The sequence below is a fragment of the Muntiacus reevesi genome, chromosome 3, assembly GCF_963930625.1.
Source record: "Muntiacus reevesi chromosome 3, mMunRee1.1, whole genome shotgun sequence".
Classification (NCBI taxonomy): Eukaryota; Metazoa; Chordata; class Mammalia; order Artiodactyla; family Cervidae; genus Muntiacus; species Muntiacus reevesi.
In genome coordinates this window covers 110,724,661-110,748,678 of record NC_089251.1, presented here as the reverse complement: position 1 = coordinate 110,748,678, position 24,018 = coordinate 110,724,661, and the positions used below count along the sequence as shown (strand labels likewise).

General features: G+C 47.5%; 1 protein-coding gene across 2 annotated transcripts in view; it reads left to right on the top strand.

The window, feature by feature from the left end:
* The first annotated feature begins 14,961 nt into the window (after nucleotides 1-14,961).
* Nucleotides 14,962-24,018, top strand: part of PAFAH2 (platelet activating factor acetylhydrolase 2) — a 37,231-nt gene continuing 28,174 nt past the window's right edge. For both annotated transcript variants that reach the window (XM_065930103.1, XM_065930102.1), the window contains exons 1-3: nucleotides 14,962-15,020; nucleotides 22,206-22,347; nucleotides 23,319-23,472. In XM_065930103.1, coding sequence (XP_065786175.1) covers nucleotides 22,258-22,347; nucleotides 23,319-23,472 — 244 coding nt within the window. In that variant the 5' untranslated portion in view covers nucleotides 14,962-15,020; nucleotides 22,206-22,257. The remainder of the gene's footprint in view (nucleotides 15,021-22,205; nucleotides 22,348-23,318; nucleotides 23,473-24,018) is intronic.

The following is a 24,018-nucleotide window of genomic DNA, read 5'->3' as shown; positions in this document are numbered from 1 at the left end:
TAGTCTCCTGCCTTCTTGCCTTCCCCTGATCTCAGAGGGCTGCTGATGCGATGAGGGAGCCACCACAGGCTCCCTCAGGGGAATGTTAGGGCCTCAGGGGGCAGCCAGCCTGGGGTGGGGCACCATTCACACACTCAAGAACGTCCTCAAAATGGCCCACACAGGGGGACTCTGGCCTCTTCACACTACAGGGCCAGTCACTAAGTGAGGCGCTGACTTTCCACAGGCATCAGGCTCTCTCCTGCAGCAAAAGAAAGGGGACTTTGCGCTCGCTGCTCCTGCCTTTCACCTTCCTCCACTAACTCCTCCTGCTCCTACAGGTATTAGCCCAAAGCTACCTTCCTACAGGAAGCTTCCCTGACTCTCCTCCGGCCCACCTCTAGGTTCTCATGCCGTTCCTTCTCCTCTGTGCCTGTACACACTCATTCATTCATCCAGCAAATACTTTTTAAAAATATATTTATATTTATTTATTTTGGCTACTTCTGGTCGTAGTTGCAGCACACAGGATTTGTGGTGTTTGGTCTCCAGAGAGCGTGGGCTCAGTAGTTGCCCCTCGGTATCTGGGATCTTAGTTCCCTGACCAGGGATTGAATTTGTGTCCTCTGCATTGGAAGGTGGATTTTTAACCACTGGACTATCAGGGAAGTCCCTCATCCAGCAAACACTTAATAAGTACTAAACACAGGCTAGGTTTTGTGCCAGGCTCTGGAGATATAATTCTGAAGAACAATAATAGCTAACATTCATAGTATACTTAGGGCCATCTGTGGCTCTACGGGTCAGCCCATTTGCTTATTTAATCCTCTCCTGAGGGGGCTTTGAGGGAGATACTATTATTATCCCCATTTTCCAGGTGAGGAAATGGACCCAGGGAGCGCAGGTAACTTCTTTTGGGGGGCCTCGCCCCTTGGTATATGGGATCTGAGTTCCCAGATCAGGGACTGAACCTGCACCTCCTGTGTTGGAAGCAAGGACCTTAACCACTGGACTGCCAGGGAAGCCCCAGCTTAGGTAACTTGACTCAATTTCCACACCTCAGCCTGGACTTAGACCCAGGCTGTCCATTCCTTTCACCTCTGGACCATTCTAGTTCCTGAGCGAGACAAACATTATGCACTTCCTCCCCCGAAATTCACTGTTCTAGGGAAAGAGAGGTCAGCTACCAGGCAATTACAGGATGAGGGAAGGGGACTCTGGGAGGGCCCAGAGGGGCTGCCTAACGCAGGGGGCCAGGAAAGCTGTCTGAGGCAGTGACATCACTGTGGCTGCCTTTGTGGGGACAGACAGGAAACAGCAGTAGTGGAGGCAGGGACATTTATTTTCTGGGTCACCCCACAAGTCACTCACTCATTCCACAGCTACTTAATGAGCCCCTGCTCTGGGCCAGGCAGGCCCTCAGGGAGTGAACCAAGCAGACAAAATCTTGCTCTGGTGGAATTTGCTTTCCTGAGAGGGAAAATCAGCAATAAAAAAACAGACAAGTAACATACCCCACGCGATAGCTGGCAGTAGCGCTCTGGAGAAGGGAAGGGCCTGCACTGTTCAATGTTAAAGGCAGGCCTCCGTGAAGCCTTCCCTGGTGGTTCAGTGGCTAAGACTACGAGCTCCCCATGCAGGGGGCCTGGGTTCGATCCCTGGTCGGGGGACTAGATTTCACATGCGGCAACTAAAGTGTTCCCATGTCGCAAGTAAAAGATTCCATGTGCTGCAAGTGAGGCGTGATGCAGCCAAATAAATACATAAACATTAAAAAAAAAAAAAAAAAGGCAGGAAAAGCTGACCTTTGAGGTGAGGGGGTAAGCAGAAGGTATTTGTAGGGGGAGGTCATTCCCACCAGGGCACAGGTTCTGGTGGGGACTCTCTACTGTGTGCTTGGTCTGACCTTGTTTTCCCAGCACCGCTGGGACTCCAGGCAAGAGGCTGATTTGGCAGCAGAGACAGAAGCAGGGAGTCTCGTGGGGCCAGGTAAGTCAGGCAGGTGAGATGTGATGGTGGTTTGAATCAGGGTGACACGGGTGAAAGGAGTAAGAAGCAGTTAGATCCTGAATCTATTTTGAGCCAGGGTGGAACAACGAATGTACTGATGGGTCAGATGTGAGGTTTGGCCTGAGACTGAGCCACAAGCAGGATGGAGCTGCTGTCAACTGAGATGAACTGAGTGGGGAGCCGGTTAGGGGAAGAAGGTCAGGATTTCAGTTCTGAGGCTGAGAGTCATATCCCATTCATCCTTCTCATTCCCAGCATTAGTATAATAAATGGCCAACACATGCTTGTTGAATGAGTGAATGAATGGATGATGGACGATGTTGGAAGGGTAGGAGGCCAAGGCCAGCTGGTGAGGGGTTTGTGGGGATACGGCTCCAGCTCCCCTAGCCCCGGCCCTGGGCACACTGGCTGGCTCGTGCCCACATCCACACTTGCATCCGTACACAAGGCCTCTCCTACTTCCATCTCTGCAGTGGGGCTCTCAGGCCAGCTGGGGCCTGGACTTGGCCAGAAGCAAATCACGCAGTTGCTCTGGGGCTTGGATGGAGGAAGAGAAAGCAGGGCATCCTGCCAGGCAGGACTGCCCTGGGCTTATCCTAAAAATATACCTCTGGGCTCTGCCAAGTGCTCCGGGGCCTCCATCAGGCTCTTCAGTGTTCATAGAAGCCTCCAGGCATTCCAGTCCCACACCTGGACTCTGATCAGTGGGAGAGAAATCACCACTTCGGGGAGAGGGGAGTGGGACAGAGCAGGAAGGAGTGGAGAGCAGTGAATAGGAGGAGGAAGACAAGCGAGGAGAGGAAGACAGAAGGCCTGGGGTCTGGCTCCTGCCTGGAGGCTTCTGGAAGGAGGCAGAAGTCTTGTTTCCTGCAGGGTAAGTTTGCAAAAGGCCTTTTATTAGGATGTGGGGACAAGGAGGTGCTCTTGCTGGCGTCCGGGAGCTCTGAGCACTACCGTGTTTGTTTCATTTCCATGGTGGCATCACGCTGCTTGGGGGCTGCCTAAGCATGGGGTTTCTTCTTACCTGAAGCGCCAGGGGTCATGCTGGCCAAGGTGCCCAGGTAGCAAATGGGCACTAGCATCTTCGTATTTGATCTGAAGTGCTCCCTCTTTGCACCCTGAGTCTGCCTCCCTCCAGTCCTTCCTTCTCTGGGTTGGGCTGAAATTTCCAGAAAGATTATATCTAGTCTCCCAGGGGGAAGGGGCTTGGTGCCCTGTAGAGTGCTGTGGTCAAGAGTACTTAGCAAGCTTGTGTTTCTATGCAAGCAGCTTCATCTCTCTGTGCTTCTGCTTCTTCATCTGTAAAATGCTGCTAATAGCTCCTTCCTCAAAGGCTTGCTGGGAAGAGAATTAGATGAAATCATGAATGTTTGGCACTCAGAACACCATGCCTGACCCTCAGGCACCCAACAAATGAAGTCCTCTGTCCCCCCTTAGGTCCCGGGGCAGGAAGATGATTTGCACAAAAGGTTTCCAAGCTGTCCATCTGGGTAGATTGGGGCCAGGATTTGGGTTTTCCTTCCCGCCCCTGTGATTTTCCTCCTGCAAGCCCATCTCCGCTCCAGAAGAAAGACACTTGGAGCTATCACCGTGGAAACCCATCTGCTGCTTCTTATCTGCTGGTGTTTTTTCCTCCTGCTTGGAACCATCTGGGTGTCTCACTGCAGAATTAACAGGAGCGGGGGCTGAAGGCTTTGGGAGGCTCTGGGGTCTCAGCTTCCACTTGCTGGAGGACAGATAATCCCAAACCGTGATGAAGATCTATAGGGCCCTGCAGTGTCGATCCAGCTCCTGCTAAAATGTGTCTGTCCCACTAGGCCTACAGCGGATAATTCACACCTGGGGGAGGGCCAGGAGAGCAGCCCAAGGGACTCTGGGAGGGGGAGCTGAGAAAAGCAGGTCTGCCCTCTGCTTCTCCCCCAGGCATGCCTTGTGACCTTGGACAAGTCACACCCTTTCTTCCTGGGCCTTCAATTTCTTACCATCAGCCTAATATGGTAGCAGGACTAGGCTTTCCAGAGCAACAAGATCTGGAATTCTCACTCAGAAGTAATCCTAATATAGGTTACAGGTTAGTCCTTCCCTTTCCCGTCCTGTCAACACTTGACTTTATTAAGGAAGAGTATATGAACTTGGAAGTGAGGCAATGGGGATAGTGCTTGACCTTCATCTGTCCATTGGGGCATCATCTAACAGCCGCTGAGGGTCACATGGCTCCCTATGTATTAGGGTCCAGATGTTTTATAAGCCTGAGACTAAGATGCTAACTTATAGAAAACAGATAAGATAGAAAGGACTTTTGTCCAGTAGTGATACAAATGATTTCTGACCAGCAGAGGTCACCTCAAAGTTTACAGTCATGTGCTGTAGGATGGCAGTCCCCAACCTTTTTGGCACCAGGGACCAATTTCATGGAAGACAATTTTACCATGGACCAGGGACAGTGGGCATGGTTTGGGGATGATTCAAGTGCATTGCATTCATTGTGCACTTTATTTTTAAACTTTTGTGTTGGGGTAAGGGCTTCCCTGGTCACTCAGTGGTAAAGAGTCCGCCTGCCAATGCAGGAGACGCGGGTTTGATCCGTTGGTCTCCAGTATTCTTGCCTGGGAAATCCCATGGACAGAGGAGCCTCATGGGCTACAGTCCTTGAGTTATCGACAACAACAGTTTGTGGATAGCTGATTAACAGTGTTGTGGCAGTTTCAGGTGAACAGCGAGGGGACTCAGCCATGTACACACGTGTATCCATTCTCCAAACTCCCCTTCCACCCAGACTTATTGTGCACTCTGTGTTCAATCCCATGCTGCCACTGATCTGACAAGGAGGTACCATCCTCGGCCCGGAGGTTGGGGACCTCTGCTGTAGGGCATTTGCCAGTTGGGACTCTGACTAGCGACCTTATTTCAACCTTCTCTGTGCTTTGCTGATCAATGAGCCCTCTGAACCAGGGGCTTCCCAGATGGTGCTAGTAGTAAAGAACCCGCCTGCCAATGCAGGAGACACAGGAGACGTGGGTTCAATCTCTGGGTCAGGAAGATCCCCTGGAGGAGGGCATGGCAACCCACTCCAGTAGTCTGACTGAAGAATCCCACAGACAGAGGTGTCTGGGGGGCTACAGTCCATAGGGGTTGCAGAGTCTAACACTACTGAAGTGGATTAACATGTACCCCTCTGAACCAGCTTTGTCATCCTGAGAGAGTCCTCATGAATGAGTGAAATACAACTTTGACAGGTGCTCATGACGCATTTTGGAGAAGGCAATGGCACCCCACTCCAGTACTCTTGCCTGGAAAATCCCATGGACGGAGGAGCCTGGTAGGCTGCAGTCCATGAAGTCACTAAGAGTCGGACACGACTGAGCGACTTCCCTTTCACTTTTCACTTTCATGCATTGGAGAAGGAAATGGCAACTCACTCCTGTGTTCTTGCCTGGAGAATCCCAGGGACGGAGGAGCCTGGGGGACTTCTGTCTATGGGGTCGCACAGAGTCAGACACGACTGAAGCGACTTAGCAGCAGCAGCAGCAGCAGCAGAATGATGAATTTAAAAAACAAAAATATTTATTTACATATGGCTGTGCTGGGTCTTTGTTGTTGCATGGGCTTTTCTCTAGTTGTGGTGAGAGGGGGCTACTTTCCAGTTGTGATGTTCGGGCTTATTGCAGTGGCTCCTCTTGTTTCGGAGAAGTAGGGCTCTAGGGCTCGAGAGCTTCAGTAGTCGTGGCTCCTGGGCTCTTCAGCACAGGCTCGATAGTTGTGGCACGCAGCCTTAGTTGCTCAATGGCATGTGGGGTCTTCCCCCATCAGGATGTAAACCCGAGTCTCCTGCATTGGCAGGTGGATTCTTTACCACTGAGCCACCAGGGAAGCCCCTCACTACGCATTCAAATAAATTTTTAAAAACATTTTGAAGACTATGAGCTGACAGCTCACTGAGCCTCATTTTCCTCTTCTATAAAATGAGGGATCTGAGAGAAGGGCTTACAGATTTGGTGACCACGTGCCAGCTGCTGTTGAGCTCTTTGGATCCATGATTTCACTTAAGCCTTGCAGCGAAACTTCCAGGGCAACTATCAGCCCCATTTCACAGGTGAGGTTAATGAGGTTCAGAGAGGTGAAGCGATTGCTCCAAGGCATCACAGCTAGTGAGTAATAGGGCCTGGTTTTGAACCACTACATCACTGCTGCTGCTGCTGCTAAGTCACTTCAGTCGTGTCCGGCTCTGTATGACCCCATCCCTGGGATTCTCCAGGCAAGAACGCTGGAGAGGGCTGCCGTTTCCTTCTCCAATGCATAAAAGTGAAAAGTGAAAGTGAAGTTGCTCAGTCATGTCTGACTCTTCGAGACTCCATGGACTGCAGCCTACCAGGCTCCTCCATGGGATTTTCCAGGCAAGAGTACTGGAGCGGGGTGCCATTGCCTTCTCCGTTAAATGAGACAACATGTGGGAAAGTGCTTGGCAAACTTTACAGGGATACACATATATGAATAATGATAGTCAGCCCAAGACTACCTTCTAACTGGCCCACCCAGTTGTGGCCCAGGGTCTGGCTCCTCTCCCCAGGGAGGCAGGCCTCTGCTTCCTGCACGGTGGTTTTTCTGTTATCTGGAGAAAGTCAGGGGAGATTGAGGTGTGTGGGCATCTCTGGTCCAGCCCCTCACAAACCAGAACGCCTGCTGAAAACCATAGGCTGAGCTTTCAGCTCCTGCTGCTCCTTTGGAGCCTGCATTTTTGGGGCAGGGGTTGAGGGTAGGGACTGGGGGACAGCTGATCTGGACAGGCCAGGTAAAGTCAATTTAAACCCTAGTTCTGAAGTCATTCTGTGCCATCTTCCTGAATATTTCACATGAATTAGACTTCTTCTGTAGATTCCAGAAGCCATGCCCAGCCTCCTCTAGTTCCTGGAACCTCCCAGAGCTGTCCACACTTGGACATCTCCACCTCAGCCCTGGGTGCCAAGGGGTTAAGCACTGGGGCCAGCTTAGCAAGTGTTTACCTAGCAGGCAGGCTGCCTGGAACCACAGGTAACTAACAGGCTGCTTTCCAGAGCTGAGGCAGGAAAATTTATTTGTCCTCACCTCCCTCCCCAGGGATGCTGCTTGGCAGAGTAAACACAGCTTTCTGTTGGCTCTTTCAGGAGATGTTCAGCAGAGGGGTGGGGGCTGGGGGCAGGGATCACGCCTAGAGGTGCTCCAAGGTGGAGTTGAAAGGGGTTCAGTCCCCTTTTTCTGGAGTCTGGGCCCTACTTTGGGAGTCTGACTTAGACTGACATTCCTAAAGATGCGATTATTATTACTGCAATTGATGGAGACCCTGACATATTGTACATCGCCTCATTGAATTCTTACAAGCACCAGAAGGGTGAGGGGCTCTTACTCCTGTTTCCAGATTAGGGACAGAAAATGCAGAGGTGAAATCACTTGTCTAGGGCCACCCAGCTAGTGGGCAGTAGAGCGGGAGCCAAACCACAATCTGTTTGACATCAGATCTGCTTGGCTTTCTACTTTCCCTCATGGGACAAAAGGCTACTGATTTGTTGAGTACCTACTGTGTGTCAGGCACTATGTTGAACACTTTATTTCAATCTCTAATCCAGAAGTATTTCCGAGAATCCCTTTGCTACACCATCAACATCAAAAAAGTGAGATAGTACAGTTCATAACTGGGGAAGGAAACACAGGTGTGAACTCCAGAAATAAGAACAAGATGGGCTTCAGGTCACTTCTTGTAATCCAAAGGTGTCCTCATTGGATGTCCATCAGGTCCTGTAGCCCTGCCTCATACAGACCCTCATGCTAGCCAGCTCCCACGTCCCCTGCATCCTCTGCAGTCCAGGCCACCATCATTTCACACCTGGATCATTGCACTGGGCTCTGGTCTCTGCTTTTCTCTTGCTCACTGTGTCCTCACAGCAGCCAGGGGGATTTGACAAAATGTAAACCCCATGCCGCCTTGGCTGTAATTCCATGTTAACCTTGTGTTTTTAGTTTCTGTGTTTTGATGTTTGACACCAGGGCCTTGCTGACCCGGGAGGGACTTCCCCTCCTAGGGTAGCCATTTCCTACAGATAGTAAACAGCTCATCTTTTGAGCCTGCTTTTCAAATGCAAACCAACAAATCCAGACAAAGCCAATCCAAAAAAAAAAAAAAGAAAGAAAAACCCAACCAATCCAGGCAAAACCAACCACTGCCAACAAAGGTCTGTCTAGTCAAAGCTATGGTTTTTCTAGTAGTCATGTATGGATGTGAGAGTTGGACCATAAAGGAAGCTAAGTGCCGAAGAATGGATGCTTTCGAACTGTGGTGTTGGAGAAGACTCTTGAGAGTCCCTTGGACTGCAAGGAGATCCAACCAGTTCATCCTAAATGAAATCAGTCCTGAATATTCATTGGAAGGACTGATGTTGAAGCTGAAGCTCCAATACTTTGGCCACCTGATGTGAAGAACTGACTCATTTGAAAAGACACTGATGCTGGGAAAGATTGAAGGCAGGAGGAGAAGGGGATGACAGAGGATGAGATGGCTGGAGGGCATGACTGACTTGATGGACATGAGTTCGAGCAAGCTCCGGGATTTAGTGATGGACAGGGAAGCCTGGTGTACAGCAGTCCATGGAGTCGCAAAGAGTTGGACACGACTGAATGAACTGAACTGAATCCATCACATCCTTTCACACGGGCTTTCACACTCAGGGCCACTATTCCACCACCCTATGCACTCCAGGGTCAGGTACCAGAAACAACTGGAAATAGTCCCCACGCCTCAGAGTCCACTGAAATTATTCACACCAGTCAATTCTAAGCCTGCCTGCTCTCTCACCAACTCCTCCCATGGAAACCACAATAAAGGTCCTTGCCCGTGTTTTCCCCTCCCTCCTCCTCTTGACTGACCCTGATGCTTCCCATGTGGCCCCTCTGTGGCATGCTGTGCCCCTTCCTCCTGCTGTCTGTGTGTATAACAAACTCTTTTTTCTTGTTTTTTGGCTGCATTGCATGGCATGTGGGATCTTAGTTCCCAGATCAGAGACGGAACCTGGGGCCTCTGTGGTAGAAGCATGGAATCTTAACCACTGGACCGCCAAGAAAGTCCCAAGCTATTTTTTCAATGGTAGTTGTTTCCTGCTGTCAGCCTCACAGCACCTAAATAATAATAAAACCTATGTTTTGAAACAAACTTGCCCTAGTAGCTTCCATCACACGAGAATATTCTTTCCACAGCTTAGAAGACCCTCCATGATCTGGGCTCTGTCTGCTCTCAAGACCTTGTCTCCAGCCCCCCTCTCTGGCCACTGTGCTCCAGACCCAGCAAAGCCATTTCTGCCTTAGGACCTTTCACCCGTCTGTTCCCTCTGCCTGGAATGTTCTTCTCTCAGAGCTCATCATGGGTGGCTCCTTATGGACATGCAGGGCTCAGTTTACATGTCACCCCCTCAGGGAGGCCTTCTCTGAGCACTCACTGTCAAGGAATGGCAATAACCTGTCACCTCAGGTGTTCGCATGTGCCGGGCACCGTTTTCTGTATTTTCCATGTACTTGCTCTTTGAGTCCTCACAGCAACTCTGTAAGGTAGGTATTATCACTTCCATCTGCAAGTGAGGAAACTGTAGCTCAGAGAGGTTGAGTGACTTGACCAAAGTCTCACAGCTAATAGGTTGAGAGCTGAGATTCAAATCCAGCAGCCAGTTTTCAGAGCCCACACTCTGAATCATGCACCTTATCTCTTGGTGCAGAGTATGTTTACTCTAACTATTATTATTACTATTTTTCTGAACAGAGGCTGAATTTCACCCACCCATGTTCTTTAATTGAATATGAATACGTCAGGTGAGCCACTGACTGTCCAGTTTGCTGTAGCCCCTTTTGCTTCCTATTGTCGTGCACCAATTTACTTGACTTGCTTGGACCCTGAAGGCATTCATGTTTGCAATCTCTACTGGGTGCCTCTTACTCATTCACTCATTATATAAATATATATGTATACACACACATATATATGTATATAATATATTATGTACATGTGTATATATATAGTATATTGGCCATGCCTCAAGGCATGTGAGATCTTAGTCCCCTGACTGGGGATAGAATCTGTTCCCCCTGCATTGGAAGAGTGGAGTCTTAACCACTGGACCGCCAGGGAAGTTCTTCACTCAATCTTTAACCAACATCCACTGTGCCAGGTACAGTGCCAGACCCACAGAGATGAATAAGATGGCATCCATACCCTCCAGAGCCCAAGGCTGTGTTCAGGGGAGATGGGCACACAGGGCACCTCACTGCCTTGTGATATGTGCTGTCACAGGGATGCCAGTGTCAGGATAGCCCAGGGGGATTCAACCAGGAAGGATTTCCCAGAGGAACTGACATCTCTGCTCAGTTTGAAAAACTGGAAAGAGAGCAGACAGGAAAGGCACAGCACTAGCAAATGGGAAGAGCACAAACAAACACATGTGAGTGGCTGAGTGCATGCCTGTCCATGGACCAGCTTGTCACTGTGGATGAGGAGGAGTGAATCTGATGGGCAGGAAATGCTGAAACAACTTCAGAGACCCCGATTCCTACCCTTTCCCTCCAGCCCAGAGTTAATAAGTAGATCTGCATTTAGGTCCCTGGCTTTGCCAGTTATTAACTGCAAAACTTGGGCAAGTCTTCTGGCTTCCAGGAATCTCAGTTTCCTGACCTGCAAACCAGGAATGGTACTACTGATGCCTCAGAATCTCTGTGCCAACTGAATGAGATGGGGTTTGCCAAGCACTCGGCACAAACACAATTCTTACCAGTTCTGAACACTGGAAGCTGGAGATGATCAGGTGGAGGGTGGCAGGGATGGAGTGAAGTGGATGCTGGATGGATCACAGCGGATTCAACACATGTTTTGGCAGAGGAGACAGCACTTGCAAAGGAATGGAGTGTGAAAGGACGTGGCACAATTAGAGACTATTATGTGCCCAATTACTTTGCTGTGCTTGGAGCAAGGGGTGGCTTGAGTTCCCCCAAAAGCAGACCCTGAGACTTGGGTGCTCATGATCTATTTGGAAGGTGATTTCAAAGCAGAAGGGAGAGCATGGGGAAAGTGAGACAAGGAGGGGAGAAAATAAGATGAGGCGCATCAGTTGGGTTCAGCTCCCTGGAAACTCTAAGAGACAGTATGAACTGCATCTCAGAATCATCCTATCTAAGGATAGGGAGTCATCAGTTTCCATGATGGCTGAAGGTTGCCTTTGAGGTAGGGGGCACATGCCTCTCCCTTCCTCATTGATAGATGCCTAAGAAAGCCCTCAATCAAGGAAGCAGAGAGAAAAGGGACTTGGAGTGGAGGGACTCCCAGCTGCTGGAGACCACCACACTGGCATCGGGGCTCAGAAGGGATGAGGGGATAGGAGAGAGGGATCAACACTGTCTGCTACTACCTCTTTGAGCCTCTGTTTTCTTGTCTGAAAAACAGAAAGACTATGACATACTTCCCAGGAGGATTTGACATACTTCCCTAAAGGATTTGAAAGTCCCTAATGACATGTCTGACATGTAGTAGGTAAAAGAAACAGTAGGTATGGTTAGGCTGAGCTCTGATGCCAGGTCCTCAGAGAATCCTTCCCTGATTATCCTATTGAGAATAACTCACTCCTTTTATTCTCCATCAAAGCATCTTAATTTCCTTTAGAACATTTAAGAGTATGCAATCAGGCTTCCCTGGTGGTCCAGTGGTTAAGAATCCACCTTGCAAAGAAGGGAGCACCAGTTCAATCCCTGGTCCAGGAAGATGCCATAAGCCGCAGGGTACCTAAGCCTACGCTCCGCAACTACTGAGCAGTCAGACAGCAAACACTGAAGTCCAAGAGCCTAGAGCTAGTGCTCCTCAACAAGAGAAGTCGCCATAATGAAAAACCTGCACACCATAACTGAGGAGTAGCCCCTGTTCACCACAACTAGAGAAAGCCCACACACATAGCAATCAAGATGCAGCACTGCCAACAATAAATAAATAAAATTTAAAGAGTAAATATTACTGTGGTTATCTGTTTATTATCTGTCTCCACTCAACAGAATGAAAGTACCATGTGGGTAGGGAATTAACCTCTCTATTCACTGCTGCCCTATTTCCAGCACTTAATTTTGTTACTACAGTAACAATAATAGGTCCTATTATTATTATGGCAACAATAATAGAGAAGGACAGTTACTGTTCTTTATCTTTACTAAGCATATACACTCTGCCTGTTTGTTGTTCTTCAGTTGCTAAGTCATGTTGATCTTTATTAAACGTATACACTCTGCCTGTTAGCAAGACATTAAAAGAGGATTCATCCGGACTCCAAATGGGTCCAGAGATGATAGAGACAAAAGCTGACGGCTCTCTTGAGGGGATGAGTGACTGTAAACTGGGAAGGGATAGAGACAACATCTTGGGGGCACTGGAAATGTTCTACATATCAAATTGGGTGACGGTTACATCAGATTTTTTTAAAGGTTGAGGTGTACAGTTAGTGCACTTCACACACTTTATTGTATGCATGTTATAGTTTGATTTCGAAGTGTTGTCCATCAACTTCAGCAGGCAGAGAGGAGAAGAGGAAATCTAAAACTGGTCACTCAGATGCCAACTTAAAGTAACTTAGGGACTTTCCTGGTGGCCCAGTGCTTAAGAGTACAAGCTCCCAATGCAGGGGGCCTGGGTTGAATCCCTGGTCAGGGAACTAGATCCCACATGCTTCAAATAAGAGTTTGCACGCTGCAACTAAATATGCCACAACCAAAGAATCAGCACACTGCAATGAAGATCAAAGATCTGGAGTGCTGCAACTAAGACCTGGAACAGCCAAATAAACAAACAAATATTTTAAAATGAATAAAGTAATTCAGCAACAAGGTAAAGGCTGGAGTGGGATGGTAGTCAACCAGAAGAGATCCTTGGATGACTGGAAGATGGGATCTATAGTGACAGCCTGGGAAATTAAGCACTTGTTAAAAACTTAAAGCATTTGGGTTGTTTATCTCCAAAAAGACTAGACTGGAAGGAACTGTGTTTGAACTCAAGTATTTTATTTTGCAACAGGAGTTTGGGCCTAAGGTAGATCTTCCTAACACTGACAAAGGAGGCTGTGACATTCCTCCTCCTGGGAAGTTTAAAACTTTTGGCCAGCAGATGTCCCCAGCATGGCCTACTCTGGGAGTCGGAAACAGAGAAACAAACTGCAGTGGCCCCTCTCCTAACTAGGGACTCTGATTAGTCATGAGTTCTGTGCCAGCTGCAGAGCACTAATTAATTAGCTGAAGAGAACCATCTCTGATGTGCACTAAGCTTTTTATGTTCTGCCATCACGGCCACCAACCACAGCTTTAATTAAATCTGGGCTTGATTACACAGTGTGGTGCTATAATCACTCTCCCCTGATGCCTTTATTTTGATCCCTGGAAGGTTGGTGGTGGTGACAGCGTGTCAGGAGGAGACGAAGGTCTAAAAGCCTGAAGCATGGAATCTGGACACTGGCAATTTGAGGGTATGTGGTTGGGAGGGAGGAGGGATCAGCTGTAGGACTCATCACCTGACCTCAAAGAACTCACAGTTTAATGGAGAGTCAAGACCTCCCACTGAGGAGATGGCACAGGGCAGTGTGAGGTAAGCCCCCAAATGAGAGGTACAACTGATAGGGGATGGAGGTCGTTTGGACTGGAGGGGAATCAGGGAAGCTCCGTGGAGAAGGAGGATCAAGAGGAATTGTAAAGAACTGGGTTAGATAGCCGCAAAGCAGGGCAGAGTGTTTGGTGGAGAGAAGAGCGTGAATAAAAGTGTGGAGGGAACAATGAGAACCTACGACATCTTGAGAGTGGGTGAACGTAGCTGGGGGCAGGGCAGAAGAGCGATTCCTGTCAGAAAAAAAAAAAAAAAAAGAAAGAAAAAACCATGAGCAACACTTCAGAGTAAGTGGTGGTTTGGGGCAGGTTGGGGAGGACCTAGAATGTCAAGCTAAGAAGCTGGGACCTCATTCAGCAAGGAGTAGGAAGTTTTTGAAAGTTTCTAAGTTGCTTGGATGATCCAGTTTTCTTATGAAGTTTACCAGACTTCTGAGGACGTGGCCTGCCTTCCCCCTCAGGTGTGCCTCGTGATTCCATTCCTCACACTCTGTGCTCCAGCCAGAGTGTTAAATATTCTTCATACTCTCTGTATTCCTGGCCAAGTCCTATTCCTTCAGTTCGCAATGTTAACATTTCTCTAAGATCTCTACGAAGCCTTGAAGACACCGTCCTATTTCCCCCAAGCCTGGGCAGGTGCGCTCTTTCAAGAAGGCTCCCATAACCCCTTGCGCTTTCCCCACTAGAGCAACTATCGCTGTGTGATTCTTCGTTTGTCGGCATCCTCCGCTGGACTGTGAATTCTTCTGAGGTTAGCAACAGTAACTTGTTCACCAGGGTGTCTCTAAAAACCAGCATAGGGCCAGCAAAGTGAGAGTGGATGGAGGAGGGGCTAGGGACAGAGGGACACGGAGGAATCTGTTTCCTCTCAGTTCTTGGCCAGGAGTTTCTGAAGGACAATTGAATATCACACGTGTCAACAGATACAGGTTCGTAAAGGACACAAGACTTGCTCAGGTCTCCTCCTCAGCTCCCCTGTGAATAAGGCTAATCCCTGTTTATCCCCAGACACACCCAGGAATTATTTGAGGAACGCTGAGGCGGAGGGTTACTAACCGGGACTATATACAGTAATCCTCCGCTCCGGCTTTGTCATCCTGGTGGCGGCTCCTCGACCACCAGGGGGAGGAATAGTGCTTCATTCCGAACTTCGGACGGGTTCACAGAACGAGGAGGGGGCCGTGTAGAACTCTGGGAATTGTAGTCCTGGGATCTTATGGGCAATCTTCGCGGTGCACCTCGGAAGTTATAGTTCTGGACAGAGGTGGGACATGCTTGTAAGCGCCAATGTCGAGTTCTGGAAACTACAATTACCAAGGGGCCACCGGCTCCTGGGCAGTTTCTCGTTTCCGTCGAGTTGACCGTCTGGGCTGCTTCTGAGGGATCAACGTGACTGGGTAAGTTTGGAGAAAACATCTATTCTGAACTGAGGTGTCTGCGGATTTTGCCACATTCCAGCCCGGTTTGGGGGCTCCTCGTCTCAATCCCAGGAGCTCCCAATTAGTCTTTCACCTTTTCTGTTTCCTGTTGAGACACCGCCAATATCCACCCGCACCTTTATTCTCCCACTCTCATCTTGCATTGTCACTCCTGGTGCCCTTGGAGCCCCACCGTGAGCTCTCAGCATCCCCTTTCTGAAACTTGGGCTTCTTTGTGCTCCGCACCTTCTATGTGCTTCACTCTTACCCTCACTTTCTTGGTTTTCATGCTAATGGAACAAGGGTCACCATTCCTTCTTCCCAATCCACGGAGTTGCTCAGAACTGGAATTCAGCAGAACTGGGTTTTATTATTGCAGCTCTGCAACTCCTTTGCTGCATGACCTTGGGCAGATCATACCCCCTCTCTGGGACTCACTCTCTTCATCTACGAAGTGGAGATGACAGTTGCTCTCAGTCTTAGCTTGAGGCTATATTCTGGAGCCAATAAGCTAATACGTGTGAAAGTTCTTTGTAAACTGTAAAGCCTCCACAAGCGAGAGAGATTATTTTTGCTGTAATTATTAATGCTCTGAAATACTCTCATCTTGGCTCCTTTTATAGTTCTGCCCCTTTGTTGCTCAGACCTGCCCCTTGAGTGCCTGGTGTCTGCTTTCTCTAAGAACAGGATGATATTTCCTCACTTCCCCAGAGACCACAGGCTAATGAGAGCTTTGTCTGAAAGGAAGCCCCAGAGAAGTGCTTATCTTGGACTGTGTCCTGAAATAGCCAGGGATGATAAGTCCACACAGCTGGCAGAAGGGTGGTCCCTGCTCACTGGAATTGGGGCCCCAGCAGGAGATGGACAGCTGCAATGTAAACCCTCTCTGTTCCCTTTGGGCTCTTCTGGGCCTGTTTAAGGGCTTCCCTGGTGGCTCAGACGATAAAGAATCTGCCTGCAATGCAGGAGACCTGGGACTGATTTTGGAATAGGTGTCTCAGACCTGATAAGACTGGAAGAAAAGAAACCATTTTGTCAAAGGATTTAATCCAGAAAACTACAAATACCACCCCCACCCCCCACCCCCCCAAAAAAAAGCTTGGCTGGGCATAATGAAAGAGAGATATAACATTGTTAATTAATTCCTAACATTTTATGAGCACTTAAAATGTACCAGACCCTAGGCAATATCACTTTTGTTACTAAATTTCATTTATGAAGTGTCTTCATTTTACTCTCTAGGAACTTAGGCTAAGAGGTCATATAGCTAGTTATGGTTATTATGCCTTCTATATGTTAAGTGTTTGACATACTTTCATTTAATCCTCATCAGCAACTTCATGAGTGACTGTTATTTCTATCATGTGGAAAAATTATCAGAGGCTTAGAATTGAAGGAACTTGCTCAAGGTTAAACAGCCAATTAAATGTTGGAGGTGGAATTCAGACTGTCACCAAAGCCTTTCTTTTCCCACTATACCATATAGTCTAATTTTTAGATCAAAAAGACAGAGATTAAAGAATTGAAAGGGTTTAAATCAAAGCCAAATAAAGGAAGCATTTATGGGGTTCCTCTGTGTGGGGAAAGCATGAAGATAGATGGTTTATCCTCCAAAGAAATATAAAACACATTCTACCTCTGTAGCGTATCTGAAGAAATAAGGCATAAGTGTGTAAAAAATTAAATAGCATGCATTGGATCAATTAATTACTGAGACCAGTTCTGTGCAAATCACTACATTAAGCCAGAAACTGCCAGGAACATGCTTCTAGGGGGCCATGGGGATTAAACCAAGTGATATCATAATCATTATCTTTTCATTAATATGAAAATGGTGGACTGGAATACTGTATCCACTCAGTAAATGTTTATTGTTTGCACACGTCTCAAAAAAAGAAAAGTCCTGCGTACCATCTGGACCAGAGTTTCTCGAACCTTGCAGATCAGAAAGCTTGGGAAGCTTTATAAACGAATTGACCTCTGGCAGTGGGGGCCCTAAAAGCTTTGTTTTTGAAAAGTTTTCCAGGTGATTGTGATAATAGATTCAGGACCCTCTGATCTAGATTCTACTTGGACCACTTCTTGGAGGCAAGTCGCTGATTAAAAACTGCTAGTTGTTGTTCAGTCGCTAAGTCGTGTCTGACTCTTTCCAACCCCATGGACTGAAGCATGCCAGTCTTCCCTGTCCTTCACTATTTCCTGGAGTTTGCACAAACTCACGTCCATTGAGTTGGTGATGCCATCCAACCATCTCATCCTCTGTCACCCCCTTCTCCTCCTGCCCTCAAATCTTTCCCAACATCAGAGTCTTTTCCAATGAATCAGCTTTTCACATTAAGTGGCCAAAGTATTGGAGCTTCAGCATCAGTCCTTCCAATAGATATTCAGGGTGGATTTCCTTTAGGATTGACTAGTTTGATCTCCTTGCAGTCCAAGGGACTCTCAAGAGTCTTCTCCAACACCACAATTTGAAAGCATCAATTCTTTGGTGCTCAGCCTTTTTTTTATGGTCCAACTCTCACATCTGTACCTGACTACCAGAAAACCCATAGCTTTGACTGTATGGACCTTTGTTGGCAAAGTGATGCCTCTGCTTTTTATTACGCTATCTAGGTTTGTCATAGCTTTCTTCTGAGGAGCAAGTGTCTTTTAATTCCCTGACTGCAGTCACCATCTGAAGTGGTTTTGGAGCCCAAGAAAATAAAATGGGTCACTGTTTCCACTGCTAGAGTAGGAACTAATTAAAGAGCTGTCCTGAGGCAGCCTGTGGTTGGTTATCAAGTGAGTGATGCAGACATACTCGAGTTGAGAGGAGGGAAGGTTGGAAGTACTTGGGAAACTTCACAGAGTACCAGAGATTTCACTAGGCTTTGATGGGCGGGGCAGGTTTGGATGGGTAGAGAGGCTTTTAGGTAGCCATCACCCCAAATTGTTTAGATAAGGTGAGGCAAAATAGGTAGAGACACATGGACTGATTTCCTTGGAGAATTCCTTGACATTTATTAGATATGACCCTGGATGCTCTGTGTGGATGTTTCTTAGGCAAAAATTTGCAGGTTAGATTGGATTTTCCCATCTCCCCGTTCTACTTGAGCATCAGTCAATATGAGCCAGGCACCATTTTCATGTTATCCTTACTGTGTCCAGTTAGCTTCTTTAATTTTTATTTATTTCCAAATTCAATTTAGTTGATGGCCTTCCCAGAAACTTTCCAGGATTACCAGAGAATTCTGCTCCCCTTCTGTTATAGGCATTTTCAAGTGCCCTTGTCCTGATTCCTGTCTCATGCAGTGTTCTGTTTTTGGATTAAGACTAGCATCTCTTCCTATAAGCTATTATCATTCTGGTCACCCAGTCCTGAAACCTGACTCATCTTTGGCTGTCCCTCCTTGCCTAACTCCCCAAATCCACATAGTTGCCCAAATCCTATTGTTTCTCCTTTTCATTCAATCAGCAAATATTAACGAAACTTCAGTTGCTTCATTGTCTTGTGGGTGACCTGTCAGCTGCTTCATTGTCTTGTGGGTGACCTGTCCTATGCCTCCTCCCCTCCCACTGTGGGTCCTCTGTGCATTTGCCCTCAAGTGGAAAAGGTCAGGGTCTGCGACTAAACAGCACACGTTCAACTTCCCTTTGGCTAAATAGTCCACTGACTACATCAGGAGCTTAGCTTCTTTTTAAAAAGAATTCAGTTTTTAAATTTGCTTCAGAGAAATGAGATGAAGCAAGTCTGTAGTAGAAAGAATACCACTTATTGTCTTCCAAAGTTAAGTAGAATGGCATTAAGATTATTGCTTGTCTGGAGTTTTCCATTAGGCCAGACAACTGGAAGTTGGAAATGAGGAGATCTATGTGTAATAATAATTCTGGTGACCTTGAGCATTTCACTTAACCTCTTAGGACCTTGATCTCTTCATCAGTGAAGCACATTTCTATACTGAGCTGAGTCGAGGTGGTGGTGCAGGGGATGGAAGAAGTGACCGCTAAGGTCTCTTCTTGCCCAGGCATGTTTTGACTTGAACTACCTAATCCATCCCAGAGTGTCTTAAAGAAAGCAGAATAACGCAATGACTGAAAATGTGGCCAGGACTCAGTGGGTCACTTTAGATGCTTTTGGTTCAAGCAGTAGAAATCTAAACCCCGTTGGTTTAAACAATAAAAAGGGATTTATTGGCTCTTGTAACCAGATGGTTTAGGAGTGGGCCAGGTTTCCTTTCAGTTCAGTCGCTCAGTCGTGTCCAACTCTTTGTGACCCCATGAATCGCAGCACGCCAGGCCTCCCTGTCCATCACCAACTCCCGGAGTTTACTCAAACTCATGCCCATCGAGTCAGTGATGCCATCCAGCCATCTCATCCTCTGTCACCCCCTTCTCCTCCTGCCCCCAATCCCTCCCAGCATCAGGGTCTTTTCCAATGAGTCAACTCTTCGCATGAGGTGGCCAAAGTATTGGAGTTTCAGCTTCAGCATCAGTCCTTCCAATGAACACCCAGGACTTATCTCCTTCAGGATGGACTTGTTGGATCTCCTTGAAGTCCAAGGGACTCTCAAGAGTCTTCTCCAACACCACAGTTCAAAAGCATCAATTTTTCAGTGCTCAGCTTTCTTCACAGTCCAACTCTCACATCCATACATGACCATTGGAAAAGCCATAGTCTTGACCAGATGGACCTTTGTTGACAAAGTAATGTCTCTGCTTTTTAATATGCTATCTAGGTTGGTCATAACTTTCCTTCCAAGGAGTAAGCGTCTTTTAATTTCATGGCTGCAGTCACCATCTGCAGTGATTTTGGAGCCCCCCAAAATAAAGTCTGACACAATTTCCACTGCCTCCCCATCTATTTCCCTTGAGGTGATGGAAGCAGATGCCATGATCTTAGTTTTCTGAATGTGAGCTTTAAGTCAACTTTTTCACTCTCCTCTTTCACTTTCATCAAGAGGCTTTTTAGTTCCTCTTCACTTTCTGCCATAAGGGTGGTGTCATCTGCATATCTAAGGTTATTGATATTTCTCCTGGCAGTCTTGATTCCAGCTTGTGCGTCTTCCAGCCCAGCGTTTCTCATGATGTACTCTGCATAACAGTTAAATGAGCAGGGTGACAATATACAGCCTTGACGTACTCATTTTCCTGTTTGGAAACAGTCTGTTTTTCCATGTCCAGTTCTAACTGTTGCTTCCTGACCTGCATACAGGTTTCTCAAGAGGCAGGTCGGGTGGTCTGGTATTCCCATCTCCTTCAGAATTTTCCACAGTTTATTGTGATCCACACAGTCAAAGGCTTTGGCATAGTCAATAAAGCAGAAATAGATGTTTTTCTGGAACTCTCTTGCTTTTTCAATGATCCAGTGGATATTGGCAATTTGATCTCTGGTCTAATCCGGAGATTCTTAATGTCTTCACAAATAAGTCCATTTCTCTATGATTCTCCCAGCTCTGCATCCTCCACGGGTACCTTCATCCACAAGGTAACAAAGTGGCTGCAACAGTTCAAGGCTTCACATCCGCACATCATGCTAGTTTAAAACAAGAAAGAACTTGTCCAACTCGACCATCAAACCAAAGTCCTGGGCTTTGCCCTGGCTGGCCCAATGTGTCATGAGCCCACTCTTCATCCAGATACTGATGGGGATGTAGGGCTGATTGGTCCAACTCTAGAGGTTAGGGAGGTGTCTACCCCACCCAGATCACCAGGGATCTTCGTAGGAGGGAAGGATAGGATGAATGTTAGGAAGTTGGACCACAGTCTCTACTGTCACAGCCACACTGCCCATGATCAAATTCTGGCTCTGTTCCCTGTTCTTGGCTAAATTGCCTCACTTTATTAAGCATCAGCATCCTCATGAGCTAACAATTCATATCCCAGGGGATTATTATAAGGATTTCATTAAATAATGCATGTATGTGAAGCCCTTGCTGTAGTTCCTGGCACAGAGTAAGCGTGCTGCTGCTGCTACTGCTGCTGGTGGTGATGTAATTGAAGAGGGCGGGAGAGCAGTGGCGTTAGTCCCGTTTTAGAAAGTAACCTCAACTTCCCTGGTGGTCCAGTGGTTAAGACTCCATGCTCCCAATGCAGGAGCCTGGTCAGGGGCGCTAGATCTCACATGCTGCAGCTAAGACCCGGCATGGTCGAAAAAAATAAAAAGACATCCTTGTTTTAAAAAAAACAAGAAGCAACCAAGTTATAGGAATGCTTTCTAGTCAGAGCATGCACGCCTGCCATGTGGAAGGCTCCTGTTTGATCTCCTGCCCACATTGTACTCTAACCTATTTCTGGCCCTTTCTGCTCTTACATTATGTCCTTTATAAAAATGCTTCCCTCTCCCCTGCCTCTAAAATCTTCCTCATATTTAAGACCCAGATAAGTGCCTCTTATAGTTTATAGTTTAGCTCAGTGATTTTGTACGTATGTCACTGAGTCTCCCCACTAGCAGGATCAGTGTGGGTTAAGAGCTCAGGTCTAGATTGGACAGACCTGAGTTTGCCACCTAGAAGCAGTGTGACTTGGGAAAGTTATTCAACCTCTTCATGCCCTAGTTTTCTTGGTTGTAAAATAGGGTCTAAATAGTACCTTCCTCAGATGGTTGTTGAGAGGATGAAATGACACAGAGTATGTAAAAATCTTAGGTCAGTGCTGACACATAGTAAATAATAGATGTTAGTGGTTGTTTTTGTTATTCTTAGCCTCCTGAGGACAAGCTCTTGTTATGTTTTCTGCCGCAGTTGCTGCTGTGCTGGGCACATAGTGCTAAATGAACACCTGTTAGTGGGTTTTGAGGGGTATGGAGGCTTCCTTTCCATGATCTTCTCAACTCTCCACCAATAGCAACAGAAAAAGCAGCCCCCTAGACTTGGGTTTGATCCCTGGGTTGGGAAGATCCCCAGGAAGATCCCACTCCAGTATTCTTGCCTGGAGAATCCCCATGGACAGAGGAGCCTAGCTACAGTCCATGGGGTTGCAAAGGGTCAGACACGACTGAGTGACTAAGCATAGCACAGCAAACCTTAGTGAAGGCAGTGTAGCAAGGTGGATGATGTGAAAGATCGGCTGAGTCACTGGCAGGGAGGAGGAGTGATAGGAGGGGTAGAGAGGGGTGGCTGATGACATGAATAAGCAACAGGAAGCTGAGGAAACCAGCAAGAGGCTGTTCTGTGTTCCACCCTCCAGCCATCAAGTTCAGCCACTGCCCAAGTCATTGTTCCGTTCAACTGGTGATGAGATGGGGGTCAACCAGTCCGTGAGCTTTCCACCTGTCACGGGACCCCACCTCGTAGGCTGTGGGGATGTGATGGAGGGTCAGAGCCTCCAGGTAAGTGTCTCCAGCACGTCCACGCTGCGTCTGCAAGCAAGTCTGATGATGTAATTCCAGCTAGGGGAAACCTGAGTTAGAGCTGGTCTGGATTTGATCATCGAGTGCCCAGGTCTCTTTCCCCTGAACTTTTATCCTCTTTTCAATTAAAAACATCTCCATAGACAAGAGATGATGGGTTCTTTTTCCCAACTTGGAGGAACTGGGGCCTCTAACTTCAAACGTAGCTCTCTAATGTCATGAGAGCAGGTGCCTGATCCTAGAAAGGTTTTGGATCTCGCCCTAATCTGAGTGTATGAGAGGAGGAGCAGTGGGCTGTGTACCCATTGACCTTTGACTCCCTGGCCCCACATAGGAAGACAGTCTCCTTTTTCTTCTCTTCTGCTCTCATCTGTTCCCCCCTCTTACTTTAGTCTGGGACTTTCCCTCCTTCAGTTCCTAGGTCATTCTCGGCTGGCCCTTGAACTCTCCCTCTCCCTTGTGAGAGGCATTTACTCCCATGTAGAATGAATGTGCTGCTGCTGCTTCCCAGGGGCCAGGCTCCAGGGTTGCCCTGGGTGCCGCCAATGTCACCCCATTCAACACAAGAGCTACTCCTTCACTTCTGGGGCTCCTCCAGGCCTGGGCTTCTGGCCAAATTGAAATCTTTTGATAGCCCAAGCACTGGAAATATTTTAGTACCCCTCCGATGTAATTCAAAATACAGTTGGCTATTTGAAATAACATAAGCCTTACATGAATGCTGAACATAAAATTGCTTCTTTCTGGATTTTCTGAGTGCAAAATTCAGATATGTGAATTGAAGGTAAAGTTTCCCAGTTTTTTTTTTTTTTTTTTTAATTTTTTATTTAGTTTCCCTATTTTAGTACTTGACTGGTACCCCCAAACAATTGCTGATCAGGTCCGTTGGGAAACGTAACCATGCTTTGGCTTCTTGCTCTGAGCAGCTGCTGTCTTTATTTTTCTTACAGGGCAGCTTCTTTCGACTGTTCTACCCCTGCCAAGAGGCAGAGAAGACCTCGGAGCAGCCCCTGTGGATTCCCCGCTATGAGTACTGCGCTGGCCTGGCCGAATACCTGAAATTTAATAAGCGCTGGGGGGGGTTGCTGTTCAACCTGGCTGTGGGTAAGAGCTGGCCTCACCCCTGGGTGCTCTCCCAGCTGCTTGATTATGTCCCTTGGAGATCCCCAGGCAGACACAGTACCTTATAGTTTGTGTTGTCCAGCCCTTTTGTAGTGGGGCATCCGTTAGTCAGTGTGGTATGGAGAGTGGAGAAAATTACAAACATAAGAGCCTTAGTTATAGGGTTAGACTGCCCTGGATTCTAATCCAGTCCTTATCCTTTACTAGCGTGGGGCTTGGGCCAGTTACTTAATGTGTCTGAATATCTACCTTTGCAGGAGTGTAATGTCGGACGTATATGAAAGATGCACTCTCGTGCTGTGCTTGGGATGTAGAATGTGTTCCATAGGTGGCAGCTATTACTCATTTATCCAGAATGCATTATTTCCCTCTGTGTCAGCTATAATGTAGATTAAAGAAACACTCTTGACCACCAAGGAGCATACCGTCTCCTGCAGTTAGCCCTCTAGCTCCTCCCTCTTCGGGGTGAGATCACACTGAGTCATCTACTTCCCCCAAAGACCTCTCCATTAGGAACTTTGCCCACTG